This window comes from Tamandua tetradactyla, chromosome 4 (assembly GCF_023851605.1).
Source record: "Tamandua tetradactyla isolate mTamTet1 chromosome 4, mTamTet1.pri, whole genome shotgun sequence".
NCBI lineage: Eukaryota > Metazoa > Chordata > Mammalia > Pilosa > Myrmecophagidae > Tamandua > Tamandua tetradactyla.
Genome location: NC_135330.1, coordinates 3,390,440 through 3,415,774, shown reverse-complemented (window position 1 = coordinate 3,415,774; position 25,335 = coordinate 3,390,440). Strand labels below are relative to the sequence as shown.

The 25,335-nt window shown below is 44.4% G+C and overlaps 2 protein-coding genes and 1 long non-coding RNA gene across 3 annotated transcripts; 1 reads left to right on the top strand and 2 right to left on the bottom strand.

Annotated features, from left to right (window-relative positions):
• Positions 1 to 15,095: 15,095 nt before the first annotated feature.
• MRPL9 (mitochondrial ribosomal protein L9) lies at positions 15,096 to 18,799 on the bottom strand. Its single transcript, XM_077155998.1, has 7 exons — positions 18,614 to 18,799; positions 18,262 to 18,418; positions 17,710 to 17,834; positions 17,418 to 17,468; positions 16,356 to 16,457; positions 15,813 to 15,896; positions 15,096 to 15,686 (listed from the first exon to the last, which is right to left on the bottom strand). Exons 1-7 carry the CDS (start codon positions 18,755 to 18,757, stop codon positions 15,561 to 15,563), a joined length of 789 nt encoding a protein of 262 aa, XP_077012113.1. The 5' UTR covers positions 18,758 to 18,799; the 3' UTR covers positions 15,096 to 15,560.
• A 178-nt stretch (positions 18,800 to 18,977) lies between these two features.
• LOC143679746 (uncharacterized) lies at positions 18,978 to 21,078 on the bottom strand. The gene is made up of 3 exons (XR_013173923.1): positions 20,788 to 21,078; positions 20,160 to 20,276; positions 18,978 to 19,603 (listed from the first exon to the last, which is right to left on the bottom strand). It is a non-coding gene; the product is annotated as an uncharacterized LOC143679746 (long non-coding RNA).
• A 31-nt stretch (positions 21,079 to 21,109) lies between these two features.
• Positions 21,110 to 25,132, top strand: OAZ3 (ornithine decarboxylase antizyme 3; the record flags this gene model as incomplete). Its single annotated transcript, XM_077156746.1, is given in 6 exon segments — positions 21,110 to 21,282; positions 21,574 to 21,634; positions 21,636 to 21,710; positions 23,412 to 23,587; positions 24,045 to 24,130; positions 24,867 to 25,132. Coding segments are annotated over 6 exon segments (714 nt in total), but the record flags the coding sequence as incomplete, so codon positions are not given.
• Between the last annotated feature and the right edge of the window lie 203 nt (positions 25,133 to 25,335).

Genomic DNA, 25,335 nt, shown 5'->3' with positions numbered 1-25,335 from the left:
TCTTAATATTCTTTATCTATTTCTGTACATTTTCCTTCATTTATTTGAATTGATTCAGAGGATTTATTTGATCCTCTTGGATTAGTTATCCAGATTCTGTGTCTCCTCTGATTTTTTGATTTGTTCCTTTGGGTCATTTCTTCTTGAATTTCAGCGTGCTCTGTGATTTTTTGCTGTTTTCTGGTCATCTAATTATCTGGATGGCTCTACTCTGAGGGCCGATTTCTCTATCTTCTCTAGGATTTAGTTGTTGTCTGGGTTTGTATCAGGGCACTGCTTTGACAGTTGGGTGTCAGTATTTCTCAGCCAAAACAGGGCCAGGCACCCATGCATGGGGTGTAGACCAGCTCACCAGTGGACCTGGGATGGGGTCTGCAGGGGCTCTGAAAAGCCCTGGCACTTTCCCCTGCACTTTCTGGCCTGCTTAGCAGATGGCGAGCTTCAGTTACACAGTGGTCCTCAGAAGCTGTTTACCTCCTGGAACTCCATGGTGACTCACTGGGCGGGGCTGAAACTGTGGGATTTCTGTGTCACCGCTTCTCTGGTGAAATTCTCGCCTAGTGTTGGGCTATATCCCCCTCTGGACTTGCAGTGGAGGACTCCCACAGCCTCCCACTGCTGTTTACCTCGAGGGTTGGGGGCAAGAACCAGGATCCACAGCTGGAAATAGTCTCCGTCCAACTTTTCTCAGATTCTTGATCCCTTATTGACCTGGGCCTTGAAGTGTCCTCCCCTGATCCCTGGGTCCAACAGTTCAGTCAGTTTCTACCTGGCTACTTTCTGTTTTGGGGGGAAGACTTAGTAGTTCCCTCCCTAACCCTCCAGTTTGGAAGCTCTTCCTTCTGGCTTTTGTATTCTGCCTTCCCCAGCAGCTTTAGTCCTGCTGTCATCTCCTACGGGCTTGGGTCTCTGTGTCTGGATCTATGTGGGGGTCTGTCTCACTGCTGTGAGAGATTTTATAGTCTGTGTCCCCAGTGGGAGGTAAGACGGATCCTGGCACTGACTCTGGGCACTCCCTCAGCTCCATGTGGCTGAGTAAGGCTGGGGATGGGGCGGAGGACTGGTTGGTCCAGGATGGAGTTTCCTGATATTTTTCTATTTCTTCAATTCAGTGTTTGTGGGATCCTTCTCCTGTCTTTTACCTACCTTCAAAGCTCTGAACAAGTGAATTGTCTTCTTCTTTGCTGAATCTCTGGGGAGAGGTTTTCAGTAGCTGTCTCGTCACCATGTTTATGATGTCACCCATGTTCATTTCTTCAATCATAAAGTTAATGTGGCGTATGACATTAATTGATTTTCTTATGTTGAATCAACCTTGCATAACAGATAAATCGCACTTGGTCAAGGTGTATATTTATCTTAATATGCTATTGGATTCAGTTTGCTAATATTTTGTTGAGGGCTTTTCTAACTATATTCATAAGAGATATTTGCCTGTAGTTTTCTTTCCTTGTGGTATGTTTATCTGGCTTTGGTATAAGGGTGATGTTAATCTCATAGAATTAGGGAGTGTTCCCTCTTCAGTTTTTTTGAAGAGTTTGAGCAGAACTGGAATGAAATATTTTAATCTGTGGTAGAATTCCTTTATGAAGCCATCTGGTCTTGGACTTTTTTTGATGTTGGGGGGGGGTTTGATTACTGATTCAGCTTCTTTACTAGTAATTAATTTGTGGAGATCTTCTATTTTTCCACTGTCAGTGTAGGTAGTTCATGTATTTCTAAGAATTTGCCCACTTCATCTAGGCTATCTATTTATTGGGGTACAGTTGTTCATAGTATCCTCTTTTAGTCCTTCTTATTTCATCAGGATCTGAAATAATGTCTCTTTTTTCATTTCTGATTTTAGTATTTGTATCCTCTTTTTGTCAGTCTAGCTAATTATTTGTCAATTTTTAAAAATCTTTTCAAAGAACCACTTTTGGTTTTGTTGATTCTATTATGTTTTTTTTCCTATGTCCTTTATCTCCACTCTATTCTTTGGTATTTCCTTCCTTCTGCTTGCTTTGGGTTTAGTTCTTCTTTTTCTAGTTCTTCCAGTTTTTAGGTTAGGTCTCTGATTTGAAGTCTTTCTTCTTTTTTTAAATTTTAATTTATTTTTTTTTCGCATGGGCAGGCACCTGGAAACGAACCTAGGTCTCCAGCATGTTAGGTGAGAACTCTGCCTGCTGAGCCACTGTGGCACCTTCTTCTCTTTTATGTAAGCCAATTGGAGCTATCAAGTTCCCTCTCAGCACTGCCTTTACTGTATCCCATGAATTTTTTTTTTTTTTTTGCTTTTAAAAAGGGAGTTTATTACATTACAAGCTTACATTTCTAAAGCCATTAACATGTTGAAACTAAGGCATCCAGAGAAAGATACCTTGATTCAAGAAAGGCCAATGGGTCCAGAACATCTCTGTCAGCTGGGAAGGCATGTGAATGGCATCAATTGGGGTTTTTGGCTTCTGGTTTCAAACAGCTTCCCTGAGGGCATTTTCTTTCTGTACCTCCAAATGTGTGGGTCTTGTGTTGGCTCTGTCTGCTCTGTTGAGTCTATCAGCTCCTTCCAAAATGGTTCCCTCTTAAAGGATTCCAGTAGGTGGATTAAGGCCCACCTTGATGGGTGAAGATACATCTCCATGGAAACCACTTAATCAAAGGGCTCCACCCACAATTGGGTGGGTCATAGCTCCATAGAAACAATTTAATAAAAAAGATCCCATCCAACAATATTGACTGAGGATCAAAGAACATAGTTTCAAACCGGCACAGTATAGTCTTAATCTGTAGATAGTTATTCTTGTTTTTTGTATAATATATATACAAAGCAAAGAAATAAAGAAGCATAGCTTTCAAAGCACTTTTCAACATGTAGTTACAGGACAGATCCCAGAGTTTTTGTCATGGGCTACCATATGATCCTCTCAGAATTTTCCTTCTAGCTGCTACAGGATATGAGGCTAAAAGGAATAAATATTTTTTTATCAGCACAATTGACTTTTTTCTTTCATTTTTGTAAAAAATAACATATACACAAAAAAGCAATAAATTTCAAAGCACAGCACCACAATTAGTTGTAGAACATAGTTCAGAGTTTGACATAGGTTACAATTCCACGATTTTAGGTTTTTACTGTTAGGTGTTCTAAGATACTGGAGACTAAAACAGGTATCAATTTAATGATTCAGCAATCATATTCATTTATTAAATCCTATCTTCTATGTATAACTCCACTATTACATTTGATCTTTCTATCTCACTCTTTAAGGGGTTTTGGGCTATGGCCATTCTAACTTATCCATTATGGAAGGGTCTGTCAATAATATGGGATAGTGAGACAGAACTATCTGATGTTCTGAAGAGGCTGGGCCCTCTAGGTTTCAGTATTTATCTGGTCCAGGGACCTATCTGGAGGTCTAGATGGTTCCATACTCTAGTGCATGGAACCCCTTGTGGAATCTTATATATTGCCCTAGGTGTTCTTTACGATTGGCTGGAATGGTCCTGGTTGGGGTTTGGCAGGTTATGATAGGTAGCGATGTCTGACTGAAACTTGTGTAAGAGCAATCTCCAGAGTAACCTCTCGACTCTATTGTATCCTGTAAGTTTTGTATGTTGTAGTTTCATTTTCACTTGCTTCAAGACATTTCCTAATTTCACTTCTAATTTCCTCTTTTACCTATTGATTGTTTAAGAGTACGCTGTTTAATTTTCACACATTTGTGAATTTTCCATTTCTCTGTTATTGATTTCTAGCTTCATTCTGTTGTAGCTGGAGAATATGCACTGTATGATTTCAATAATTTTTAATATATTGAGACTTTTGTGACCCAACATGAGATCTATCCTGTAGAATGATCCATGTGCACTTGAGAAGAATGAGTATTCTATTTTTGCTGGGAGAAGTATTCTATATATGTCTGTCAGGTGTAGTTGGGATCTTCTGACTAGATGGCCTATCTGTTTTTGAGAGTGGTTTATTAGAGTCTCCTATTATTAATGTAGAACTGTCAATTTCTCCCTTCAAAACTGTTAGTATTTGCTTCACATATTTTGTTGCTCTATTTGGTGCATATATATTTATAATTGATACATCTTCCTGTTGACTTGTCTTCTTTATCAGCATATAATGACCATCTTTGTCCCTTGTAGTTGTTTTGACTTAATGTCTATTTTATCTAATATTAGTATAGCCACCCTGTCTTTTGGTAACTATGTGCATGGTATAATATTTCCATTCTTTCACCTTCAATTTACTTGTATCTTTGACTTTCAGGTGAGTCTCTTGCAGGCAGCATACAGTTTGGTCATGTTTTTGCTGTTTTTTTTTTTTGTTTTCATGGGCAGGCACCAGGAATCGAAACCGGGTCTCTGGCACAGCAGGTGAAACTCTGCCTGCTGAGATACCGTGGCCCGCCCTTGGTCGTTTTTATATCGGTTTTGCCAATCTCTGCTTTTGACTGGAGAGCTTAATCCATTTACATTTTTAAAAAACTTTTCTTATTGTATAGTATAACATACATACAAAGAAAAGAAAAAAGCAATAGTTTTCAAAGCACTCTTCAACAAGTAGTTACAGGACAGATCCCAGAGTCTGTCATGGGCTACCATATGATCCTCTCATATTTTTCCTTCTAGCTTCTCCAGAATCTAGGAGGCTAGAGGGCTTAAATAATTTTTTTATCATCACAATCGACTTTTCTTCTTTCTTTTTTGTGAAAAATAACATATACACAGAAAAGCAATACATTTCAAAGCACAGCACCATAATTAGTTGTAGAACATATTTTTGGGTTTAATATGGGTTACAATTCCACAATTTTACTTTTTTTCTTAATATATTTTTATTGATAAACAAAATACAAACACTAACATTCTTAACATACAAACATTCCATACATGGTGTACATTCAGTGGCTCACTATATCCTAGTTATATAGTCACCACCATGATTGTTTCTTAGAACAGTTGCATCACTCCAGAAAAAGAAATAAAAAGAAAACTTTCATACACACCATACCCCTAACCCCTCCCTCTCATTATATATTAGTATTTCCATCTACCTAATATATTTTAACCTTTGTTCCCCCTATTATTCTTTGTTCCCCCTATTATTCATTTTTTTTGTGTGTGTGGATAGACCTTTTTTTTAAATTTTTCATTAATTAAAAAAAATTACAAAAAACACAAACATTCCCAACACATACACTCAGCAATTCACAATCTCATCACATAGTTGCATATTCATTATCATGATCATTTCCCAGAACATTAGGATCAATTCAGAAACAGAAATAAAAAGACAACAGAAAAATATAACAAACAGAAGAAAAAATTTTTTTACATGCCATACCTCTTACTGATCCCTTTCATTGATCACTAGCATTTCAAACTAAATCTATTTTAACATTTGTTCCCCCTATTATTTAATTTTTATTCCATATGTTCTACTCATCTGTTGACAAGGTACATAAAAGGAGCATCAGACACAAGGTTTTCACAATCACAGAGTCACATTGTGAAAGCTATATCATTATTCAATCATCATCAAGAAACATGGCTACTGGAACACAGCTCTACATTTTCAGGCAGTTCCCTCCATCCTCTCCACTACATCTTGAACAATAAGGTGATATCTACTTAATGTATAAGAATAACCTCCAAGATAACCTCTCGGCTCTGGAATCTCTCAGCCATTGACACTTTGTCTCATTTCATGCTTACCCCTTTTGGTCAAGAAGGTTCTCTCAATCCCTTGATGCTGGGTCTCAGCTCATTCTAGAGTTTTTCTCAATCCCTTGATGAGAATCTCAGCTCATTCTGGGATTTCTGTCCCACGCTGCCAGGAAGATCCACACCCCTGGTAGTCATGTCCCACGTAGACAGGGGGAGGGTGGTGAGTCTGCTTGCTGTGTTGGCTGGACAGAGGCCACATCTCAGCAACAAAAGAGGTTCTCTTGGGGGTGACTCTTAGGCTTAATTTTAAGTAGGCTTGACCTATCCCCTGTGGGGTTAAGTTTCATATGAACAAACCCCAAGACTGGAGGCTCAGCCTATAGCTTTGGTTGTCCACACTGCTTGTGAGAATATCAAGAATTCAACTTGGGGAAGCTGAGTTTTCCCCCGTTCTTACCATTCCCCGAAGAAGACTTTGCAAATACTTTTCCACTCACTATTCAAATCACTCTGGGATTCATCAGGGCATCACCTGGACAAACCAACACAATCTCATGTGCTACCTGAGATTCCAAGTACTTATGACATTCAATCAAAGTATCTACATGAGTTATATTAGGAAATGCTCTAGTCAAAATCTAAATTTTGTAACAAACATTTTTTGCTTTAGTCTCACACATTAGTTGAAATTTTTAAATATTAATTACCATCTATTCTCAGCACACTGCAGTAAAGTAATGACATTCTTTTGTTCTTCCTCATTCAAAAACATTTTTAAATTTGTATATTTAATCACTATCATTTTACACTCTAGGCATTCTTAGATTACACCATCTCAATCTTTATCATCTATCTTTCTTTGTGATTTCATTTATGCCCTGGCCCTCCTCCCTCTATCATTCTCATATGCAGTTTCATTCAGTGTTTTAACATAATTACATTACAGTTAGGTAGTATTGTGCTGTCCATTCTGAGTTTTTATATTCAGTCCTGTTGCACAATCTGTATCCCTTCAGCTCCAATTACCCAATATCTTACCCTCTTTCTATCCCCTGATGGTCTCTGTTACCAAGGAAATATTCCAAGTTTATTCACTAATGTCAGTTCCTATCAGTGAGACCATCCAGTATTTGTCCTTTTGTTTCTGGCTAATCACACTCAGCATAATGTCCTTAAGGTCCATTCATGTTGTTACATATTTCATAACTTTATTCTGTCTTACAGCTGCATAATATTCCATCTTATGTAAATGTCACAGTTTGTTTAGTCAACTGTCAGTTGATGGACATTTTGGCTGTTTCTATCTCTTCGTAATTGTTAGTAATGCTGCTATAAACATTGGTGTGTAAATGTCCATTTGTGTCCTTGGCCTCGTGTCCTCTGAGTAGAGATAGCATATAGATGGGTCCTGTTTTTTAATCCATTCTGCCAGACTATGTCTTTTGATTGGAGAGTTTAATCCATTAACATTCAGTGTTATTATTGTATGGGTAGTACTTTCTTCTACTATTTTGCCTTCTGGATTTTATATGTCATATCTAATTTTCCTTCTTTTTACCTTTACTCATAGGCTTCCTTTCTACATTCTTCTCCACACCTCTCTCTTCTGTCTTCGTATCTGTCTCTAGTGTTCCCTTTAGTATTTCTTGCAGAGCTGGTCTCTTGGTCACAAATTCTCTCAGTGATTTTTTGTCTGAAAATGTTTTAATTTCGCCCTCATTTTTGAAGGACAATTTTGCTGGATATAGAATTCTTGGTTGGCAGTTTTTCTGTTTTAATTAATTAAATATATTATCCCACTGTCTTCTCGCCTCCATGGTTTCTGCTGACAGATCTGCGCATAGTCTTATTGGGCTTCCCTTGTATGTGATGGATTGCTTTTCTCTTCCTGCTTTCAAGATCCTCTCTTTCTCTTTGACCTCTGACATTCTGATTATTAAATGTCTTGGTGTATGTCTATTTGGATCTATTCTCTTTGGGGTACCCTGCACTTCTTGGATGTGTAATTTTAAGTCTTTCATAAGAGTTGGGAAATTTTCAGTGATAATTTCCTCCATTAGTTTTTCTCCTCCTTTCCCCTTCTCTTCTCCTTCTGGAACACCCACAACACGTATATTTGTGCGCTTCATAGTGTCTTTCAATTCCCTGAGTCCCTGCTCATATTTTTCCATTTTTTTTCCTATAGTTTCTGTTTCTTGTCGGATTTCAGATGTTCCGTCCTCCAGTTCACAAATCCTATGTTCTGTCTCTCGAAATCTACCATTGTAGGTTTCTATTGTTTTTTTCATCTCTTCTACTGTGTCTTTCATTCCCATAAGTTCTGTGATTTGTTTTTTCAGACTTTCAGTTTCTTCTTTTTGTTCTTTCCTTGCCTTCTTTATATCCTCCATCAATTGACTGATTTGGTTTTTGATGAGGTTTTCCATGTCTGTTCGTATATTCTGAATTAATTGTTTCAGCTCCTGTATGTCATTTGAATTGTTGGTTTGTTCCTTTGACTGAGCCATATCTTCCATTTTCCTAGTGTGATTTGTTATTTTTTGCTGGCGTCTAGGCATTTAATTACCTTAATTAGTTTATTCTGGAGATTGCTTTCACTTCTTTTATCTAGGGTTTTCTTGCTGGATGAATTTGTTGTCTATCTGTTCTTTGACATTCCATTCAGCTTTATCTGGACCTTTAGCTTAAGTTTTGTTTAACAGAGGAGAAATTTTCAGTTCTTGTTTTTTTTGTTTCTTGCCCTGCTTGTGTGGTGCCTTCCCCACCACACACTTAGGAAGGTCTACTCAGATATTATAGACCCCAGCCAGATTTTCCCAGGCCAAACTGGCCTCCTATCAGGAGGAAACAGTCACCTGTGTCCGTTTTCCCTGAGGGTGAGACCCAGCAGGTTGAAAGACTTTCTTGTGAAGTCTCTGGACTCTGTTTTTCTTATCCTGCCCTGTGTGTGGTGCTTGTCTGACTGCAGGTCCCACCAGCATAAGATGATGTGGTACCTTTAACTTTGGCAGACTCTCCCTGCTGGGGGCATGGTGGAGACGGAGGAGAGGTTGTAGGCTGGTTTTAATAGCTTCAAATTGCCAAGCCCTGGTGTCTGAATTCCTTGAGGGAGGGACTCCACCTGAGTTGGGCTTCACCCCTCCCCTGGGAAGGCACAGGCTCCAGACAAGCCCCCAAAAGAGCTCACTTCTGCCTATGCCTGAGGCAGTTGCAGCCTGAAAATTCCTGCCGCTGTATCCAGAGGCAGTCAAGCCTTTGTAGATACACAGCCACAAAAACCTGTTTCCTTCTTTTTTTTTTTTCCCCTCTTTTTCTGTCAGTCCTGCCCCCTTGGGGCCGGGGCAAAAATGAGCAACCTATGCTTTGATCAGGTTCACCTAAGCTGGGGGCCTATTTTTAATAGTCAGAATTTGTTAATTAGTTCCACAATTGGCGTTTGATTGTGCCCAGTCCCTGCTGCTGGTAAAGTCCTTTCCTTTCCCCTCTGGGAAGCGGCCTGTGGGGGAGGGGTGCTGGCTGCCATAGCTTTGGGAACTCACAGTTCTGGGGGGGCTTGCAGCTGGTCCAGGTGGTCCAGACTGGGGTACACTGTGTGTCCGGTCACTGATGTGGCTCCAGGAGCTGTTCTGTACTGTTTCTGGTTATTTAGTAGTTGTTCTGGAGGACAAACTAAAACGCGCATGTTGTTAAACTGCCATCTTGACCCCTGTAAGCTCTTATAGCAGTCATTTTTCGTATCAAGTGGTAACTGTTATTTCTAGATTTTGAGAGGCTGTACTATAAATGTATAACCTGGTATTTCCCTGGAACTTTGGGTACCTGTGTGACACCTAAGACTCAGAACAGGAGTTCTGCAGTTCTGAAGGTCAGCATTGCCACATTCAACTCTCCACCCACTCCCTCAGGAAGCGCATTTCCCCGGTGTGCAGAACGCTCGGATCCTGCTTACACATTTTCATGAAGGCCCGAAGCTCGCTCACTTTGCCAGGATCCATGGTTTGGAAGCAGCAGGAAGCAAAGGGTGCGGCCGAGAAAGCTGTGGTCTGATCCCAGGTGGGAGTGCTAGCTCAGAGTGACCGCATAGAAGGGGGGCAGCTTCCTTGAGGCAGAACAAACTAGACCACAATTTTACTTCTAGCAGCTCTAAAATACTGGAGATTAAAAGAGTTATCAATTTAATGATTCCACATTCATATTCATTTGTTAAATCCTATCTACTCTGTATAACTCCACCATCACCTTTGATCTTTCCATCCCTCTCTTTAGGGGTGTCTGGGCTATGGTGATTCTAAATTTTTCCTATTGGAAGGATGTGTCACTAATATGGGGTAGGGAGATGGAACTATCTAATGCTCTGGAGAGGCTGGGGCCAGGTTCCAGGATTTACCTGGATAGGGACCCATCTGGAGATTGTAGGTTTCTGGAAAGTTACTCCAGTGCATGGAACCCTTGCGGAATCCTATATATTAATCCATTTACATTTAAAGTCACAACTGATGATGAAGGATTTTCTTCTGCCACTTTACTGTTTAGTCTTTGTAAGTCTTATGCCTATTTTGTCCCTCACTTCTATTAATGCCTACTTTTATATATATTTGATTGCTTGCATTGTATTATACAGGGAGTGCCTTCTCATTTATATCTGGATATATTTGTCACCTATTTTCTTTGTGGTTACCACGGCTTAAAATTTAACATTCCTAATATACAACAATCATATTTGATTTGATAACCAACTTAACTTCAATAACACGTACATATACATTTCCTATATCCCACTGTCCCCTTCCCATTTTTTTGTACTTTTATCACATCTTCGTATATTGTATGTCACAAACCATAGATTTATCATTACTTTTTATGCATTTCCAATTTAGCACATTTAGAAAGTAGAAAGTGGAGTTACATATCAAACAATATACTACAAATTGGGCCTTTATAATTACCCAAATGGTTACCTTTACTGCTGGTCTTTATTCCTTTATGCCACTTTGACCTACCATTTAGTGTCTTTTCCTTTCTGTCTGAAGAACTCCTTTTAGCACTGCTTGTGGGCAGGTCCAGTGGTAATGAACTCTCTCAGCTTTTGTTTATCTGAGAATATCTTATTCTTTCCCTCATTTTTGAAAGAAGTCTTGCCAGATATAAAGTTCTTGGCTAGCAGTTGTTTTCTTACAGCACCTCAAGTATTTCAGCCACTGCCTTCCTGCCTCCGTGGTTTCTGGTGAGGAATCACGTTCACACTCCTTTGTAGGTAACATGTTGCTTTTCTCTTGAAGCTTTCAGAACTCTCATGGTCCTTTGGATTCAATAGTCTGATCAATATACAGTGGGGCGTATTTTTCTTCATATTTATCCTGTTTGGTATTCTCTGGGTTTCTCTGATGTGTTTTACTCACATCTTTTGTTAGGATTGGGATGTCCTCTTTCATTATTTCTTTGAATAACCCTTCTTCCCCTTTGACTCTCTTTTCCTTCTGGGACTCCCACAATGCATATGATGATGATGTACCAGAGGCGTCTCAGGCTAATTTTGCTTCTTATATTTCTTTTTTCTTTCTGCTTTTCAGCCTAACTCATTTCAAGTGTTTTGTCTTCAAGTTCACTGATTCTTCTGTCAGTGAAGAATCTGCTCTTGAAACCCTCCTGGGCATTTTTCATTTCAGACATGGTGGTCTTCAAATCCAATGGTTCGGTTTGGCTTCTTCTAAGCGTTTCTATTTTTTTTACTAAGTTTCTCATATTGTCCATTCTTCGTTTTCCAGATATCCTTTAACTTTTCTTGGTACTTTGCTTAATCTCCTTGAGCATTCTTAAGACCATTTTTAAAAGGCTTTGTTCAGTGTGTCCATGCTCTTCGTTGGTGTTGCCTGGCTTTTTATCCTCTTCCATTGGCTGGGCCGTCACTTCCTGTTTCTGTCCGTCTTCTGCACTCTTTTGTTGTATATTGCACATTTTAATTTTTAAAATGCTGACTCTGTGATATATTCCCTGAGATGGTTTTGTAACCAGTTGGTGATAGAGATTTTCTTGAGGTCAGCCCTCTCAACAGGAACGCCTGTCCAAGGTGAATACGGTGTGTAGGGTTTTCTCTTTCTGGCCTCAGTCTTCACCTAGACTTTTGCTTGTTAGTTGTTTTGTAGTTCCCCTGTTTACTGGAGTTTGGTTGTCCTCTGTTTCCCAGGAGACAGATTTCCCTCTCTGGGGTGTTTAAAGCAGGTAGCCCTTTGTTCCGGACAGTCTGCCTCTAAGTTTTTACACTCCTTTTGTTTTCTCAAGACTCTTTTGCCTGGAGAGCAAATTCTTAAGAGGAAGGTGCAACAGAGTTCTTTTCTAAGTCAGTCTTTCCCAGCTAGAAAAGGGCCAGAGACCCATGAAGGGGGTGCAGACTGGCTCCAAAGTACCCTGTAGAGGGGTTCAGGAAAGGCACCAAGGGCCTCTCCATTGGCTCCCCAAAGGTGAGCTTTTCTGGCCTGCCCAGAAAATGCATCCTTTCAGCTAATTGTCCCCCACAGCCCCGAGGAAAGGCAGTATCTTTAAGTTTCCAGTGCCAAGCTTGTGTGCAGCAGGTTGAAACAATGGCTGCCCCCACCTTTGTCCAAGGTGGGGTGAAACAACAGTTGCCCTCAAAGCAGGTCCCCCAGCAATATGAATTTGCTAATCAAAAGCCACCATCAATGATCAGCCATGCCTATCCCTGTTCTTGGGGAAGAGAATTTTTACATCCCTTTTGGTCACCATCAGCTAGCTAGGGGCTAGACTCCACAGTGGCCTGCCGTGAGAGCGGGGGGATGGGTGCCAGTAGCCACGGCATGCAGACGGTAATCTGTTCCCTTTTTTATAATCTATCAGCCTCCTCCTCTTGTTCTTCTCTGATTGTTAGTGTTCTCCTGGTTTCTGGAGTTTCAAATGAGTTGTTTCAAACAGCTCCTGCTTGTTTAACTATTGTTTTAGTGAAGGACTAAGTCCTAGAGCTCCCTACTCTGTCATCTTTCCACAATTCTCTCCAGTACATTCTTGGTTACATACGTTCAACAGACCATGGCAGGGTTAGGATTAAGCTACAATAAAATCCAAACGGAATGTCTAGTTGACTTTGGAATATACCATTGCGTGATCTTTTTCTCAGCCGATAACCCTTCTAACAGTGAAGTAACAAGATTGTGAGATGCCACACAACAAAGTAAGAGAGAAGTTGTTTAGAATGTTTTTTTTCTTCTTTTAAAATGTATCCCACTTCTCATATTTAAAAGTACCACAATAGACAGAAATGTGTGCCTTCCAGATATCCCCTCAGGACTGAAGCACTTACTGCCCCACATACATCACACATGCTGCTGGAAATTTTGGTGGCCAACAGTTTTTTTGTTTTTGCATGGGCAGGCACCAGGAATTGAACCCAGGTTTCTGGCATGGCATGCAAGAAATCAGCCTGCTAAGCCACCATGGCCCTGGGTGACAGTCTTACTGAGTTCTCCTGTAAGAATTTTCCTTGACCGAAAAGTCATCGAAGGTCCTACCTCCATCCTGGGACAGCCTGCATCTAACTGCTGGTTACTGTGGAGTATGAATCTGGTCTTCTAGTCTCAATGGGGACACTTCTGCAGCGCCGCCAAGCCCCAAAGTTCCTTCTAACAACACTGCAAACTTCAGTTCCTCACAGATGTTGATCTTGAAACACCTTTAACAAACTCCTGGTACTGAAATCTCCATCTCTTGGTATATTTTCCATGGACCCCAACCTGGCGACAGTCAATGCCTATGTGCTGAGGAAGCAGATTCTAGAATGGGATATTAAAACGGAATGATGTCTGCCATAAAAGGCATGTCTGGGGTCTCAAGCCCTGGCCCTGTGAACACGGTTCCATTTAAACAGGATCTCCTGATGTCACTTCGGTTAAGGTGTGGCCTGATGGACTCAGGTTGGGCTTCAATCCATATTACTGGAGTCTTTTATAAGCAAAATGAAATTCAGACAGAAAGCCACCGGAAGGAGTAAGAAACTCAAGTTGAGGGAATCTGCAATTCAAGATTCCCTGCAATCAAGGGAATCTGCATCCAAGAAGATGCAGCCAAGCACATTGCCAGGTGACAGAAAAGCCAAGGGCCAAAGCTCACCATCAGCCAGCCCGAGGTCAGTGCTCGAGACTGAGCAGATCAGAGGAAAAACGCTGTTGGGTTAACGTATAGACTAACAGAGGTGGAAATAAGCTGAAAATAGTGCCTGTAGCTACACTATAGGCCCACTAAGACAGCAGTGAGAGGAAGGCTTCTCAATGGGCAGTTCCAGGGAGTGCACCTTCTCAAAGGATGAATACATATAATGACTCCTAGGAAATAGTAAATGGCTTGGCCAGTTGATGAGGACCTTGGCAACTTTTTTCATCTGTTCTCTGGGAACTGCATTTGGCTGAAGATAACCACTCTGTACCAAAATCACACCACCTCCCTGCCCAAGGCGGAGTATTCAGGTCTGGCTTGGTTACCTCTAACAGGCCACATCTCTGTGGAGCTTTCCCAGCCTGAGTTTCTTGCAGGACCGGCTTGAGGCCTTCATCGAGACTGCATCAGTTCACTTTTTCTCTTTACACGATAATACTGCATTCACTGTCCCACAGATGCTGATCCTGAAGACTTCTCCCAATAAACTTGCTGCAAGCAAATCTCTATCTCGGTGTATTTCACTAGGAGCTCAGCTTGTGACAAGTACTTAACATTTTTTTAAATTAGCCCTGTGTGGAATGTCTTGCTTTTTGATGAATTTCAGAGTGCTTTTTGATGACAGGGGAATGGGGAGATGTTGTGGTGAACTTTCCATTTCAAGGACAGAAGGGATCAGGATCACTGCAATGGCAAGTTTCAATAGTACCAGGGCCAGACCCGAATTATAACACTCTAGGAAGTATGAGGTAGGGAATAGTCAGCACTGCGAACTACTGAAAATGACAAACCTCTCATTTGCTGGGGTGGCTCACATGGATAAAAGTGTAAGTGCTTAATTGGCTCTGGGAGTGGTAGTGGAGCTCAAATAGGATAATAGAAACCCAACTCCGAGTTCCTGGTAAGGACAGCAAAGGAGTAAAGCATCCCACCTTTACCCTGCCTAAACATGACCTCACATATTTGAGTGACCTTAGCACAATCCATCTGTCAACGGCTGGTCTTTTTTCCACTAATGGACCCTAAAACCATACAGAACTATCCACACTTCCTTTACCTCCCTTTGAGGCACCTACTCCAGATTACATGACTAGCCTCACATCTTAACTTTCATCTGAAAACCAAGGTATCTTTTTTTTTTTTCAGAATTTCAGAAGTCTAGGTCAAGAAACAAAATAGAAGTTCCCTTTTTAAGTTTCACTCACATGTAGCTTCATTTTTCCCAACAATTACTCTTAGGCCACATTCAGATCTCCTTAGAGAAATAAAATCCAGAGTGGTTACTCAAAGGACACACCTTTTTATTTGTTCTTTGATACAAATGCTCTTCTGGGTGACGAGGATGAGTAAGGTTCTAAGCAGTAAACACAGCAGCTAGCTCTTTCTTACTGTCTCCTTCTCCGAGGGAGGAGGAAAGAGGCTAGATGGGACCTGGACTGTCCCAGTCCATTAGCTTCCAGCTTTTCAAATTTATAGCCTGATACTTCTTCAGCAGGACTGCCCCAATAAGGAGGGATGTGACGACAGTTCAAGACTGAGCTGGCAACATGGAGAACTCAACACGGACATGCAGTTCAATCTCATGTGTTCTCTAAAATTCCATGTATGGAACGTCCAGTCAGAGCTGAGAGTAAGATCAGGGTGCTGGCCCATCTCTGCTCCACTGCTTCTCTGACTCTGCTTTGGAGAACACTGGGGTCTCAAAGGCATCTGGCTGCCTTGGAGGGAGGGAAGACTCAGAGCTTCTAAGAGCTGGTGGGGGCCATTCTTTTGGCAGCTTTCTGAGCTAACCAATACTTATATCTTTTGGTCTTAGGCCTCTCAAAGTTCACCACAGACAGAGGTACCCTCACAGTGTCAAGTCCATTTACCTGTAGACAAAACAAGAAGAATCCTCAGAGCTCAACTGGGCAGATGAGAGAGCGACCACCGCCAACCCCAGCTTTCTACTTTGGCTTTTCACCCATCAGAAAAACAGGTAGTAGTGAAACACTCACCGTCACCTCACACCAGTACTCGCCCCACTGTGTGATAGACTCTTCTGGTAACTTTAATGCATGTGGTGCTACCACAACACCAAGCTGAAACAGATCACAACAGAAATGAACTGTTTAATGGCTTCCATTTTACACAACCTCATAAAGTGGATTCTCGAATTTCCTGTACAGGGTGAATTAAACAAGGGAATTTATTCTGGCTGACTGTTGGGCTGACAAAGACCTCCAAAGGAGATGGCAAAGAAATTCAGTTCCTAAGTCCAAAATAACTTCATCCATAAAACTAATAAATTCTCCAGTGACTCACATTTCCACAGCTTTTCTCTAACTAGAGGGAAAATGAAGGAAATCACCATTCTTTCCTTTCAGTCTTCAAATTCTAAGTGACTACTCTTAGTCTTTAGTCATTTCCCTCCCATACTCCTGCAAACCAAGAACATTTTTGATAACTCCAGCCAGAATTTTCCATAACTCCTTTCCTAAAAAAGGGACTGATCCTTAGATATACCCTTAGGGGTGCAGTGATATTTGGTGATCACTCACATTCCTGAGGAAGTGGCGGGCAACTATTTCAGGATTTAGCTCCCATTTGACGTTCTTCTTCATTCCCACCTCCAGGTGACAGGTTCTTAAAAATTTCACTGTCTGAGAGGAATTATAAATAGGAGTTGGGTTAGAGTTCAAATCCAAGGAGAGGAAACAGGTTACTAAGAGAGGCAAGGTCTGAGAGCTCAAAAAAATCACAATTTTTGCCTCACAGCCAAAATAGGGTAGGCTAAATGGGAAGGGTAAAACATTTTTACTGTCTCAAGGCTAAGATAGTGGGAAGATGTTTTAGTAAGACTTTGCAGGGGGATGTCTCATATCTGGTTGCTCCTAAGCAGGGAAAAATGGGACATGTCAAAGTTAGGCCCGTCAATGGGGCCACTGGCTTATCTAAGGATGGAATGACTTTCAAGAACAGTTTTAACCCAATACTTTTGGTCCTGCAATCCCACTCCCACCTCATTAATGGTTCCTCTCTACTTACACAATGAAGTATAGATATATCAGTCCATTATCCAAGATATTTCATAATTCTGGCCCTAATCTCCACACTAGCCATGCTTCTAACATTACACTATATAATTTCTTTTTTAGCTAAACTAATTTTCTATGCTAAAACATGCCTTAAATTTCTACTTAAACTTTTCCTCCCTTAACAACACCATCCTTGACCTTCTCGCTTATCCAAAGCCGACTAATCCTAGGCCTAATTCAATCCCATTTGCCCCACAAAGCCCTCCCCACTGACTCAATCCATTTTGGTCCACATCACCCTCATAACTTATTGCCTTGAGTTTACAGATCACTTTCTCTCGTGTCTAAGTTCTCTCTAAACTGTCTGTAAATATCCTGAGGGCAGAGCTCTCACTGACTGTTTTTCCATCAGTAACCCTGTGCCCAGGATGGGGTCTTCCTTAGCAGGTCAAGACCTGCGAAGAGGTCTCCATACCACTTACAGTGGCCACAACACTTCTCCCACCCTTATGTCTGCGATCAGGAAATTTCAGGACGATGTCCGCGACTCCTGTAGGTGACCAGAAAAGTCTACGTTCTACTCACCGCCTCACCTGCCTTGGTCTGGAGCTTCTCTAATTTTCCTTCTTGTCTCAGCTTGAAAAGAAAGTTAAAGATGAAAAACAATAAAAGAAAAGAAAGCCCATAACAAGTAATATCAAACTCTTACGACTGGGCATGAGAGCTGGGCTTCTGAATTCCTGTTCTAGTCCCTACTTCATCTTCAAATTAAATGTCGATCTCAAGCAAGCAATCCTCTCCTTCTGGGAATGAAGGTGCTCTACAAAGCCTTAAAGTCTTACTCCTCCAAGCTGTTCTGCCTTTCCTTTGCGCTCACCAGTTTCTCCTCTTCAAACAGCTTCTTGTTTTCTGGGGATGCATATACAGCCAGTCCTTGAGACAGGAGCTGATTACGGCCCACAGATTTCTTCACTGAGACCAAGTCACCCCGGATTCCGAGCTCTGCGGGTAGGAACAACAGAGACACTGGATCAGGAAAACCGTGTAGGAGCTCCTGAAGAAACGGAGACGATCAAAGAAAGCAGCATCTCTTAATTCTCTCACAGTGCGTTATCTCCCTAGAAGAAACATTAACTCACGTTCACTAGAAACATCATTTAAGAGACCGCTAAACAGTGTTACGGTCTGATTTCGAGATGCATCATTCCCTCAGCACGTCTGCATCCGCGGGCACATGCTGTCAGGCCTCTCCTCGCACAGTCACGTCCCGAGTCTCCTCGCGGGACGAGGCCGCCACAATCACAGCCCTCTCTCCCCAAATACGGAGCTGGTTACTTCCCAAAGTAGAAAAGACAAGGCGAGCCGGGGAGGGACGAGGGCAGGGAGAAGGTGATGGCGGGGATGGGACGTGCCTGGGCCCGGGGCTTACCATCCACGGACTGCGTGAGGAGGAGCTCCAGGTTGTCCTTGGGCCGGTGTTTCGTGTCCTCCAGCAGCCTGTAAACGCGGTGTCTGCGGCGCAGCCGCGGCGTCCGGCCTTCCCCGGCCAGCGGCACCTGCCACCAGCGCTCCACGATGACCGTGCCCTGGCGGCCGGGAGGCGAGTGAACGGATCTCCGCAGACACATCCCCGCCCCGCACGCGGCCGCCAGTACCTCCAGGGAAGCCCGCCAGCCCCGGGCGGGGCCCAACGAGTCTCAACGCGGCACCCTCCACCCCCAATCCTGGGTTTAAACAGCGCGCCAGGTCCAGGGCTCCTCCAACGCCCACCCTGCCCTCACCAGGCCGTGAGACAGGCTGAAGCTGCACTCCGGGCCGGGGGTGCCCGCTCCCGGTCGCGGCTGGAGCAGTTCCCCGACTCCTCCTCTCAGCGGCAGTGCAGGGTGCGCCCGCCGCAGCGTCCGCGCCAAGCCCGTGGCCGCCATCTTCCCGGCTCGGAGCCCGCGGAAGGCCCCGGCGCGACGCAGGCGCAGGAGAGGGACCGCAGGACGCCCGAGGAAGGCCCCGGCGCGGCGCAGGCGCAGGAGAGGCTCGCAGGGTGCCCGCGGAAGGCCCCGGCACGGCGCAGGCGCAGGAGAGGCTTCTCAGGACGCCCGCGGAAGGACCCCGGCGCGGCGCGGCGCAGGCGCAGGAGAGGTCCCTCAGGGCTGCCCGCGGCGCGCCGGCGCGGCGGGAGGGAAGAGGGGCCCGGCGCCCTAGAGGGGAGTAGGGGCCATGCTGGGTCACGGAGGCCGCCTCGGACCTCAGAACTCACAGCGCCGGGGCCTTGGCCGCCGGGACGGCTAGCGGAGGGAGGTTATGTGCGCAGCGGAGAACACATCTCCGCCTTAGCCTCACCTTTATCTTCAAAATGGGAGCTTTGGTTTAGCTCCTCCGCCGCAGACCTCTCCTGAACCCCAGGCGTGAACAGCCCCCATTGCTGGTCATCTTCCTTTATATGTCTAGTGGTCATCTTCCTTTAGATGTCTAGTGGTCATCTTCCTTTGTATGTCTAGTGGTCATCTTCCTTTGTATGTCTAGTGGTCATCTTCCTTTGTATGTCTAGTGGTCATCTTCCTTTGTATGTCTAGTGGTCATCTTCCTTTATATGTCTAGTGGAAATCTCAAAGTTATCGTGTCCAAAACGGAGCTAACCTGCGCGTGCACACCCCACCCTGCGCTGCCCGCCTGCAGTATTTCCCGAGGAGTTGACGGAAAGCCCATTCTTTCGGTTCTCGGCCTCACGCCCAGCTTCTCTCCTCCTCTCCTGCTCCACCAGCTCTCGGCTCTACCTTTAAGATACAAGCATTCCAGCTCCTCCAGCGCGCCGCCTGGAGTAAGACCCCCTCTTTCTCCTGGTTAGCGCAGCAATCTCCAGCCAGGTCTCACAACAGCTAGGATGGCCTTTCATTTTCAACGGGGCCATTCACTACCCCGTAATTCACAGTGAAAGAAAAGGCCATACAATGAGCGACAAGGCCGGAGTGGCCGGGCGCCTTCCGCTCTTGACCTTCTCCTCTGCCTGCTGCTCACTCCTCTTCCCGACCTGTGCCTCCCGGCTGTTCGCTCACAACTCGGGGCGCACTCCCTACACCTCCTCTTCAGGCCGGGCCTGTGCACTGGCTGTTCATTCGGTAGCAATGCTTTGACCCTCAGGTGTCAGCTTGCTAACTCCCTCACCACCTTCCAGTCTCTGTCGCCCTTTCAATGCGGCCCCCTCGGAAATACCTGTAACTGAGACCCTGTCCCAACCCTGTGAACACTCCTGACGCTCCTTTGTCCTGCTCTATTTCCCACCCCCCCAGAGCAGTTATCTTCTAACATAGTAAATAATTTACTGATGTTTACCGTTGAGGTTTGAGTCACTTAGAAGATAAGTTCCACGAGACAGGGGTCATTGCTTTTCTCACTGTACCCCAAGCACCTGGAACAGCGCCTGGCTCTCAGTAGGCCTTCATTCAATACCTGTTGAAGGGACGAGGTCAAATTGGTGGCTCCAGAGCCAATCTTGCCTATAATGTTCTAATTTCATCAACAGTTTTAATTTTTTTAGAGGTCAAACAATACATATATTTTAATAAAGAGATTAAAAAAATCTGTCTTCCCAGGTTCTGTTAAAAAAAAAAACAAAAAAAACGAATATATTAGAACAGGCACCACAAAATCTGCATTCCTACATGGCAACACTGTATGGAGCCAAAACGTGTCTTGTGTCTTTCTAGACTGAGTGTGGGGTTTCCTTTCTGCTGCATCCCCACTCTGCAGCTCCACTGTTTTTATTAGGTGTCCCAGCCCCTGGAGGCTTATAGTTTGCAGTTCCACATCTACAAGGCAATGCAGAAAGTTCAACAATGCAGCTTCCCTGGTGAAGAGCAGGGATGATAAAATTTCACTAGTAAAATCTGTTGGAACCAACTAATCAGATTAGATGTTGGATCAGGCTCCTTGGAAGCCTCCTGCAGGGTCAGACTCTAACCTTTAGTTGCTGTATTGTGGGGCTGGGGGCGAGGGGGTGGGTCGCAGAGAGGGGCCAAGGCCATGTGGACACGGGTGTGCCTGCAGAGAAATTAGCCAAACAGCACAGTTTTAAAGTGTTTTAACCACTGGTAAAGCACATATGGGTTGAACGTGAGCCTTTGGTCAAGGTGGTAGGATGACGCTGGAGAGCAGCAAACTCCGAAGTGGCTTAAGGCTGACTCCTTGCCCGTGTCATAGTGCCCGCCGGGTCACAATGCACCAGGTTGCTTGAACCCCTGCCTCCCATCTCTGAACCTCACTTTGCCGCAGGGAGGCACTGAACTGAGAAACTGCCTTGTAACAGATTGCACCCCTCTGTTTACTCCCTTTCTTATATCAAGAGGGGAAGAACACGGAACTACCTCTACCCGATCTGGTCTCCATACGCCTATTACCTTTACTGCTACAAGTACCGCGTCACCCTCCGGGAGAAGATGCTGCCTTTTTATAAAAGGTACTTGTTTTCATCTCTATGTGCATTTGTTTATATAAACTGTAAGGAAAAATACAATAATTTGGAAGAGCTTTCCAAGTAACAAGAGATGGTAACGGCAAAATAGAGTGCAAGGCTGGTAAGGAACTTTAGAATTTGTCCACGTCTGGCCTGAGAAAACAGAAACAGGAGCGCTGGCCCAGAGAATATATAGAAAATAGCGTCTGAGTTTGGTTCTGTGGACGTTGGGAGTTGCGAATCTCTTCCCCCAGACCCTGAGATAAGCTAATTTGGGTCTCTTTTCCCAACCAGCATCACTTACAGGGAGCAGGAGGACCTGACGTTGCGGCCGCGCTCCTGTCTCCAGTGCTCCTGAGTCCCCGGCAGGTCGCCAGGTGGGCAGAAGCGCTGAGCAGGGTCACCACGGCCAGCTTAAAGAACTGTACTCGGTAAGTGGCCCGTGGGCTGGTGCTGTGACAGAGGAGCCCTTGCTTGCTGCAGGGATTCCCTGTGGAGGAGAAATGTTGGTTGGAAAATGAATCGCAGGACATTAGAGCTGGATGGGGAACTCTGAGCTCATGTGTAAAAGCTACTTCTTTTATAAGCACAGGATTCTGACCCAGAGATTTACAGACCAGGCCACACAGATGTGGGCAGAAAGCAGGATGGAAAAGGAAGAGGAGCAAAAGTAGAACAGACTCTAGAACAGACTCTCAATGGAGAATGCAGTCTTAATATCCAGGCACCTAAGCCTGTTCAGATGCTGAGCCGTGTGCGCTCTTGCATCATACTGCAGTAACATGCCTGGTTGTGATCTCTGCATTTTAAATGTGAAATGGGAGAATTGAGAGAAAACCCACTTGAAAAAAGTGGAAGAGAACCAGTGAGAAGGAAAATTAAATGGTACAGCTATTTTTTTTTTCACAATCACACAGTCACATTGTGACAGCTGTATCATTATACCATCATCCTCAAAAAACATGGCTACTGGAACACAGCTCTACATTTTCAGGCAGTGCCCTCCAGCTTCTCCATTACATCTTGAATAACAAGGTGATATCTACTTAATGTGTAAGAATAACCTCCAGGAAAACCTCTCAACTCTGAAATCTCTCAGCCAGTGACACTTTGTCTCATTTCACTCTTCCCCCTTTTGGTCGAGAAGGTTTTCTCAAGCCCTTGATGCTGAGTTCCAGCTCATTCTAGGATTTCTGTCCCACGTTGCCAGGAAGGTCCACACCCCTGGGAGTCATGTCCCATGTAGAGAGGGGAAGGCAGTGAGTTTGCTTGTCGTGTTGGCTGAGAGAGAGAGGCCACATCTGAGTAACAAAAGAGGCTCTCTTGGGGGTGTCTCTTAGGCCCAATTTTAAGTAGGCTTAGCCTATTCTCTGCAGGGTTAAGTTTCATAAGAACAGACCCCCAGATTGAGGTATCGGCCTATTGCTTTGGTTGTCCCCACTGCTTGCGAGAATATCAGAGATTCTTCAAATGGGGAAGTTGAATTTTCCCCCTTTCTCAGCATTCCCCCAAGGGGACTTTGCAAATACTTTTTATTCACTGTTCAAATCACTCTGAGGTTTATTGGGGCATCACTCTGTACAAACCTACAAAATCTAAGCCCTATTCAAAGTTCCATGTACATATGATGTTCAATTAAATTATCCATATAAATTATATTAGGAAATGCACTAGTCAAAATATAAATTTTGTACTAAATAAACTTTTTTTTGTTTTACTCTCACACATAAGTTAAAGTTTTAAAATATTACTATTTTCAGCACCCTGCAATATTGACATTCCTTTGTTCTTCCTCATGCGAAAACATTTTTAAATTGGTACAGCTATTTTTAAAAAGAGAAGGCATTCTGTTGTCCGATTTAAGCAAATCTCTGAGGGGTTAGTGCACCCTGAAGCGATGTCAGCAGAGTGAGGTTATCCTGCTCCTACCCCAGATGCTAGACTGAGTTTGATACCAAGGGGGAATCCACAACAGGGATACCGTTAGGTCCTACCTAGGAGTAAAGCTCCCCATCAGCCCCCTTCTTGCCTCCAGGGACACAACCAAATCTGCCTGAGACTGGATTCTGAGGACTAGAAAAACTCGGAAATGGGAGACTACTACTCTGATTTTGCCTTCTGGTTCCTTCCAGGCCGGGAACCTGACGGTGCTGTCTACTGACCTCCTGCTCCACCAGGACCCAGTCCAGTTAGACTTCCACTTCCGCCTCACACCCCAGACCTCTGCCCATTGGCACGGCCTTCTCTGTGACCATCGCCTCTTCCTGGATATCCCGTGTCGGGCCTTGGATCAGGGCAACCGGGAAAGGTGACTGAACCTGGCCGGGACAGTGGGGAAGGGGGAAGGGACTGCTCCCTGCCACCAAGTCACAGTCAGGCGGTGGGTATACTAATGGGAGGGCTGATTCAAGGGCTCCCCGCAGGCACAGCACTCGCAGACAAGCCTGTGAACTGTGCCAGGATCTGGGGTTCCAGGGACAGTGTGGATGGGAGGCTGCAGGACTTGGAATCAGAAGCCGGAAGTGGGGATCCAGAAATCATTGAACAGGAAATGGTTTCCAGCTGTCTGTCTCTCCAGAGCAGCGCCCTCCATGCCCGGTCCAGTGGCTTCGGGGCTAGTCCAGTGGTCGCAGGCCTAGGCTTCAAAGAAAATTTGACCACAACTAATTGACCAATAGGATTTCTTTTGCTCCAAGTAGATGTCTTTTTGGGTTCTGAGTTGGTTAAACATTTCATTAACTGTGATTTCTCTCTTTGGCTTCTAGTCTGACCGCAACACTGGAGTACGTGGAGGAAAAGACCAGCGTGGACTCTGTGTTTGTCAATTTCCCAAATGATCGGAATGATAAAGGTGGGGATCTGCCCTGTCCTTCTCCTTTGCAGGAGACCCTCCTCTCCCACTCCCTCTCTACAAAAGACCCCAAGGGATTTTTGTCGCCCCCCCCCCCCCCATGCCCCAGGGAATCAGAGACACCTAACATTCTGTTCATTCGAGTTACAAATGGACTGTCCGGAAGCACTCCAGGCAGACTGTAGAGGCCAGACTGAAGGAGCACTGATGAAATTACAGACCCCATTCAAGGGATGTGAGTGTAGGACAGACAGGGTCTCAGAGGCACTGGGCACCTACAGCACGAAGGGACTGGGCACAAGGCCAGCAGGAGAAGACTACATTTAAAGCAGATACTTGGAACATATATTATAGAAACTGTAACCTTTCCCCCTCAAGTCATATTCTGCTGGCTGTTAGCCAAAGGATGGTCACCAGTCGTCATTTGTAAGTAACATGAGCTAACTATGCCATCATCACGCTCGACACTTCAAAAACATCCCATTTTGTTTTCAGTCCTGTGAGGAAGACTCTAGACTCTCCATTTTACAAATGAGAAACCTGAAATTCACAAGTCAGAATACAGAATAGTACAGAGCTAGTTAAGCATCACAGACGGGGATAGAGTGTAGGTCTGCGACTTCAGAGCCCGTCACCCTCATGCCTGCGCAGCGCTGTGCCCCGCTGCCGACCCTGGAGGACACCAGCTGTCTGGGGACAGACCCACCGCTCTAACCGCCCCCTTGTCCCTCCACAGGGACCCTGCTGCGGACCTTCAGCTACATCGGCTTTGAAGTGGTGAAGCCAGATGACCCCACCCTCCCTCCCTGGGGCGATGTCATCTTCATGGTGTATCCCCTCTTCAGGGACCCTGGCCCTTTGCCCAGTGAACCTCCCTGACCACACCTACTCCCACGCTGTGAGGGCTGGCAGCCCTGGCACGTGGGGCCAGGAGCCAGGGGCCAGGATGTGATCCAGGACAGCTTCCTCCATCCAAGGAATAAAGGGTAGTGCAATCCTCAAGTCCTGCCTGTTCCTGGGGGCTGCAGTGGAACCGGGTCCTCGGGCGAGCACACCATCCCGGAAATGCCCAATGATAACCTGAACTAGGGAGTTCAGATCCTCTTTGCCTTCTCCCCTACCCCAAAGCCAATTTCCCATTTATTCAATAATCGTTCACTAAGCCCTTGCCAAAGAATTTAGAATAGGGAATCTAGAATAAGCCT

Coding starts and splice junctions, on each gene's coding strand:
- MRPL9 (XM_077155998.1), bottom strand. CDS start 18,757: ATGGCGGCCACGGGCTTGGCGCGGACGCTGCGGCGGGCGCACCCTGCA. Junction 18,419..18,613: donor TCAGCCTGTCTCACGGCCTG/GTGAGGGCAGGG, acceptor CCCGGCCGCCAG/GGCACGGTCATCGTGGAGCG. Junction 15,897..16,355: donor CCCGCCACTTCCTCAGGAAT/GTGAGTGATCAC, acceptor GATCTGTTTCAG/CTTGGTGTTGTGGTAGCACC.